The sequence below is a fragment of the Mesoplodon mirus genome (genome assembly GCF_964341445.2).
Source record: "Mesoplodon mirus genome assembly, chromosome: 15".
Taxonomy (NCBI): domain Eukaryota; kingdom Metazoa; phylum Chordata; class Mammalia; order Artiodactyla; family Ziphiidae; genus Mesoplodon; species Mesoplodon mirus.
Window position 1 is genome coordinate 61,770,379 of NC_138991.1, and position 6,000 is coordinate 61,776,378.

At 51.9% G+C, this 6,000-nt stretch overlaps 1 protein-coding gene across 1 annotated transcript in view; it reads right to left on the minus strand.

The window, feature by feature from the left end:
- SEC14L5 (SEC14 like lipid binding 5) overlaps window positions 1-3,343 on the minus strand; it is a 36,808-nt gene extending 33,465 nt beyond the window's left edge. Inside the window, exons 1-2 of the mRNA XM_082644061.1 lie at window positions 3,286-3,343; window positions 2,461-2,575 (exon numbers count right to left, since the gene is read on the minus strand). Of these exons, the coding sequence (XP_082500187.1) occupies window positions 2,461-2,523 (63 nt within the window). The 5' untranslated portion in view covers window positions 2,524-2,575; window positions 3,286-3,343. The remainder of the gene's footprint in view (window positions 1-2,460; window positions 2,576-3,285) is intronic.
- Between the last annotated feature and the right edge of the window lie 2,657 nt (window positions 3,344-6,000).

A 6,000-nucleotide genomic window follows, 5' to 3' on the forward strand; every position in this document is an offset into this window, starting at 1 on the left:
ACCGACATTAAGTGCAGAAAAACCCTTTTGTGCCCGCACAGCGAGCAAGTTATGTTGAGTTATGCAGCTATTCTGGGGACAATGATGTTTTGTAAACAGTCGGCAAAGTGGCTTTGTCGACAATGTTGGGGCAGTTTGGGGCCCTTTCACCAACAAGGACTGTATGGAGATAAGGCGACATAGTATTTGAAAAATACAAATGACAAATTAGTACAATACAGATAATAAATATCTGAAAACTTTTGTTTCCTGTTGTACCCACAAGCATTTATCCATCAGCCCCTAGAGATTGTTAACAGCTAGGGGAGTAAACTGAGTCAATTATGGAACTCAAAGCTGACAAAATACACTTCACATATTCCAACAGTCCTATTAATACAGTCTTAAGTGCTAAGTCTTAAGTCTTAGCGGACATTTTTATTTTAAAATGCAATGATTGTAAATATTTTTTTGAGAATCCTAAACATACTAAATTAAATTTACATTTATTAAGCCCATGCAATAATAAAAATTTGCTAGTTTTCCATTCTATAGTCGTTTGTCTCAGCTTCTTGGCTTCATGGCTTTCTGGGCCATAGGTTATCCCAGAAAAGTGGGGACAGTGTCTCTCTTCTATTGAGTGAATGAATGAATGAATGAATGAATCCTAGGGTCAGAATACGTGAGCTGTCTGGAGCCTTAGACAGAGGATGATTATTTATATTTAGCTGCCATTTATTGTCCACTAAGTATAGACCAGGCCCTGTGCTGGCCACCTCCCCTCCCCCACCCCCCCCGCCACACATGCACTATAATCGCCTTCAATCCTAATTACAACCTTATGAGGTGCATATAACCAGTCCTATTTCACAAAGGAAGAAATGGGGCTCAGAGAAATTCAGTGACTTTCTAAAGACACACAGCCAGAGCACAGCCAGGCAACGGCAGGGACGCAGCCCTTCTGACTGCACATCCCTAAGTCTCTGGGGTGTCCCACCCCCATTACAAATGAAGGAAAGTCACACAGCCACAGACAACAACGCAGTAACAGTAACAATAACAGTAACAGCATTTGGTCTGTGCCAGACTCTGTACCGGGAGCTTTACGTGTGTCGACTCAATTAATCCACAACAGACCCCCAGATCTGGAAACCACGTAATCCTCATGTTAGAGGCGGAAAGTGCAGGCTCAGAGAGGTTAAGTAACTTGCCCAAGGTCACCCAGCTTGTCAGTACAAGCCCAGGCCTGCTCCTGCTTCTTTCCTGACCTGAAACCGTCTACACATTACAGCACGACGTGTATGGATTACTGCAATGATGCTTTTTCATCTTTTATGCGACTGTAAACACATACGTAGGTAGGTTCATAGACTAGGTTAGGGGAGGACACACACACAGAGCCGTCAGCTGATATGAAAGTCCTGGGAAAGAAGGCTGGGATTAAGCAACCAAGGGTGGGATGAGGACAATGGGGGTGGATTCTGGTATTTCTTACACTTTCAGTACAATCACTTAAAACACCATGTGGTGTAATAACAGGGACAGCTGCATGTAGTGAGCACCTACTGTGTGCCAGGCACTGAGCCAGAGGCACCGGGCACTATTTCATTCACTCCTCACCACAACCCATAGCATTGCCTCTGTTTTACTGGGGAGGAAAGCTCTGAGAGGCAGAGTGATTGGCACCGAGAAGGAAAGCCACGTCTGCCTGTCCCCAGCGCCTGCCCCACGGTGCACAGACTACTGGTCCAGGAGGGCCTGGGAGACAATCCTATGTTGCATAGTTAGACAACTGCTCCCAGACCCTTCCTGCCCACACGCGCCCCCTCTTCCCCTGGTCTCAGCTTCCTTGAAGGGGAGGGGAGGGGGTGTGAGCAGAGGGAGGACATGGGGGGTGTTGTGGCCCTGGAATCCCCCCTGCCGCCCCCGTGCGGATCCAAGCCCGGCTCTACCTCTTCCTGGCCACAGAACTTAAGGCCATTCCTTCACCTGTCCGAGCTTTGGTTTAATGGAGGTAAAATGAGAATAAGAAGAGCTTCTGGGAATTAAACAAAACAACGTATGTAAACTTAGCAAACCCTCAGTGAATGGCTGCTGTCATCATCCTCATTAGAATATGTACTATTATTATTATTATTATTATTATTATTATTACTATCAGTACACAAAACGACAGCCAGCAAACAGCTTGGCCCCTGATATCCTTGTTTTCTGACAAAGGAGACCAAGATGCAAACAGATAAGCTTCATTAAGGAAAAGAAAGAAAGACCTTGTGTTTGGGTCAGTGGGCAAGGGTTCTAGAAGTTGTGGGGAAAGGTGGGATGGCCTGGTTAGAAGCTGGACCCACCAGGTTAGTGGAGTAGCTCATTAATTCCTTCTGATCTGGGGATCCAAGGGTCTCCGTCTCCCTCCCATCATAGCTGACCTCTTGTTTCCCTCCAACTGTTACACAAGGGGTCCCAGGGTCAGGGGTCACTCACCGCCATGACCAACTCAAATGGGTACTTGTAGACGCAGACGGGAGACTGGTACTTCTGCACCATGTTCTCGCAGGACCACCAGCGGAAGCCAGCCAGGCAGGAATGGGCACAGAGCCTGGGTGAGGGCATCTGGTGAGGGAGCAGCTCCCTCCACGGGAAGCAGGAACCCTGCCCACTGCTCCCCCAGCAAGGGGCAGGCCCATCCCTCTGGCCTCATTCGCACATCTCCCCAGCCCTCAAAGCAAAGGGGCCGATGTGATCCCCAAATTACTTTGGGCTATGCCCCAAACACTTGCCCTGTCCATTACTCGATGCCCCGGACCACACTCACTCCTCAGGAGCAATCAGTACCCCCAAACGTTCCTCCATCCTCATGCTGAGGGCCCCCGGAAAACCCCATAAAGCCACCCACCTGGAAACACACACATTTGCAATTCTTACACTCCCACAATTCATTCACCCACTGCACCCCACAGCTTACCATGGGCGTCCCGACCCTGCAGTCCCCCAAAGAATCATTGCACCTGCCCTCCCATTTTCCTCCAAGACACCCTAACATACGCACACAGTCTTCACCAAATTTCACACGCACTGTCTCTGCCACACACGCGCACACATGCATAACTCCCCTCCCACACGGGACCGCCCTTGCATACGCACTCAACTTTGCACACACGCCCAGCTCCCTGGAGCACGCACCTACTCAACTCCATGCTCGCACACAGCATCCCCTCTAGGATGCGCATAGAGGTTCAAACACACGCACACACACTGATGCATGCGCCCACACGCATGCACGCACAGGTCCCCCGAAGCCCCACTCACCCTAGCCCTCGGAGTCTCCGAGACGCAGCCCCGCGGCAGCACGGAGCTGAGCCCGCCGGGATCCCCCGCGGTCGCCTGGCTCAGAGCGCAGCACCTGGGGCGGGGCGCAACCGCGATCGCTGGACCCTGCAGTCCGGGCCGGCGATCGCCGAGCGTGGGGCGTCCTGACCTGCACACCCTGCGTCCGGGCCGGTCAGGGAGGGGCCTGCGGGAGGGGGGAGCCCTCCAGGACCCAGGACAGCGGAGATCCCGGCCTGGCCTGGCCCCGCCCCCGCCCTCGCCCTCGCCCTCGCCCTCGCCCTCGCCCTCGCCCTCCCACTCCGCTCAGCCCCGGCCCCGCCCAAATTTACCCCCTGGACAGGCCCCGCCCCAGACTGGCCCCACCCCAGCCTTAGCCCCTCCCTTCACTTTATACATCCTTGTTTGACCACGCCCCCACCCCGGCCCTTTCTCCAGGCTGGCCACTCCTCATGCAGGCCACGCTTCCATAGGGTCCCGCCCCTAAAGCACGCAGCCTCGGGGGAGGCTCAGCCCCAGGAAAACCCCGCCCCATGGCTCCAACCCCAGTCTAGCTCTGCTCCCAGGCGAACCCTTGCCCCGCCCAGCCCCGCTGGCCCTAGTACAGTTCACCTTTGGCCCCTTCCCTAACTCGGGTCAACCCCCTCCGCCTGGGCTCTGAGTCGGCTCCCTCCACTGGCTACGCCCCAGAGCCCTTTTGGCCTTGCCTTAAGCCGCCAACGTGCATCTTTCATTCACATGCTTGCTTTTACAGAGCTCCTGCTAAAGTGTCAGGACTTTCTAGGCGCTGGAGAGTCATCAGTGAACAGAACAGGTAAAAAATCCTTGCCCTCGTAGAGTTTACATTTCAGTGGGGGAGACAGACATTAAATAAATAAGGAAAATATATAGTACTATGTGAGATGGGGGAAAATACCAAGGTGAAAAAAAACCAGGGAAGGGATTCAAGAAGCGAGCGGAGTGAGGGTACAATTTAAAACAGGGTGGACTGGGGCTTCCCCGGCAGGGTGACGATTTCCCATCCTTCTCACTTTAGCGCACACGTAAACCCTCCCGGCCCTCCCAGGATCCCGGGGACCCAGCCTTCCTTCCATAGCCCTCCCTTCCCTCTCCCCATCTGTTTGTCCTGGAGGAGCCAAGAAGCTGACTCTGGACAGCCTTGTCATCCGTGTATTCATTCACTTGACATTTACTAAGCACCTACTATGTGCCAGCACTGTGTGACTTCACCCATTTGCAAGAGGGAGTCAGACAAGCTGCCTGCCCTTGCGTGGCCCACAGTTCTGGGCAGGGAGAGTGTGTACAGGGAGACAGCGCTCTGTTTAGCAAATATATCGTTGCACCTTGTGATAAAGAGCCCGTTTGCTTCCTTCCTAGCGTGTGTCACACTCTGTAATCACCTTATTTATTCATTCATTTTATTTATTTGTTGGTCTGACCCAGGAGACTGTGAGCTCCGCAAGGGCAAGAGACCGTGTCTGTCTTATTCATCTGCCCCACATCCGCGGGATCTTTTTTTTTTTTTTTTTTTAATTTATATGGTTTCATTTCCATGACACTGAATTATAACAACAATAAAAACAAGATGGCGATACACTAATATGTATAAAATAGATAACTAATAGGAACTTGCTGTATAGCACAGGGAACTCAACTTCACTTTGCTGTACAGTAGGAACTAACACAACATTGTAAAACAGCTATACCCCAATTAAAAACAAAACAAAACAAGATGGTGACAGTGTTGACCTGCTACCAACAGACAGTTCTCCACCTATTTTTTTCCCCTCGCCAATCTACCAACCACAACAGAAGTTGTAAGTGCCAGATATCCACTTTTTCAGCCTCCCTCACAGCTAGGAGTTGGCTATGTTTTCCATTCCTGAAGGGAGGTCAGCAGACAAAGTGGGTGAAGGAGAAATGAGAGAGGAGAAGATTCTTCCTTTGAACCTGATTGAGTCAGGATATTGTTTGCATCCGCGGGATCTTACTGGAGGCATGGCACACAGTAAGTACTCAGTGCGTTTTCTTGGTTAAGGTTATCAAGAATGGAAACGGAGCACACGGTTCCCATCCCTGCCACAAGGTGGCAGCAAACGACAGTCCATGGCTCCTGGGGTCGCCACCAAGGGGAATTGTCGCGGAAGATGGGAGTCCGGGGTGTATCGCTGGACCCGGGGTTCATTAGGGGAACTCATGCTCCTCCTGGGCGTCAGTGCAGGACGCGTAGTGAGCATTCACACTGTTGGCTGTTGTTACAGCTCGAAAGGCATTGAGTTGGCGCAAAGTAACCACAAACTGGGATGTTTACACCTGGAAAGGTGGGGCGGAGCAATCTATCCCAAAATCTCCAGCTCCTAAGACTTCCCTCAGCAGGGTGCATGTTGAAATGCAGAGTCCCGTGCACTGCTCGAAGAACCTGGGAACGTGCTTGTTTAACAAGCTCCCCAAGTGGTTCTTCTAAGCGGACAGGCCTGGCAGTGTAGGGGGGATCTTGGAGGTCATTCCTAGCGCCTGGGGATCCCAGGATGCTCGGAGTAAATGCCAGCCCTGGGGAGGGAGCCGGTACGCTCGTAAGTGGGGGAGGTCCGCTCGCAAGAGCTCCTCCCAGTTGTGGGCGTGCTCACGCTCCTATTATTCTCTTCCACCCAGGCTGAATCATCCTGACCACCACACTCGTGTCTTCTTGGCCACAGA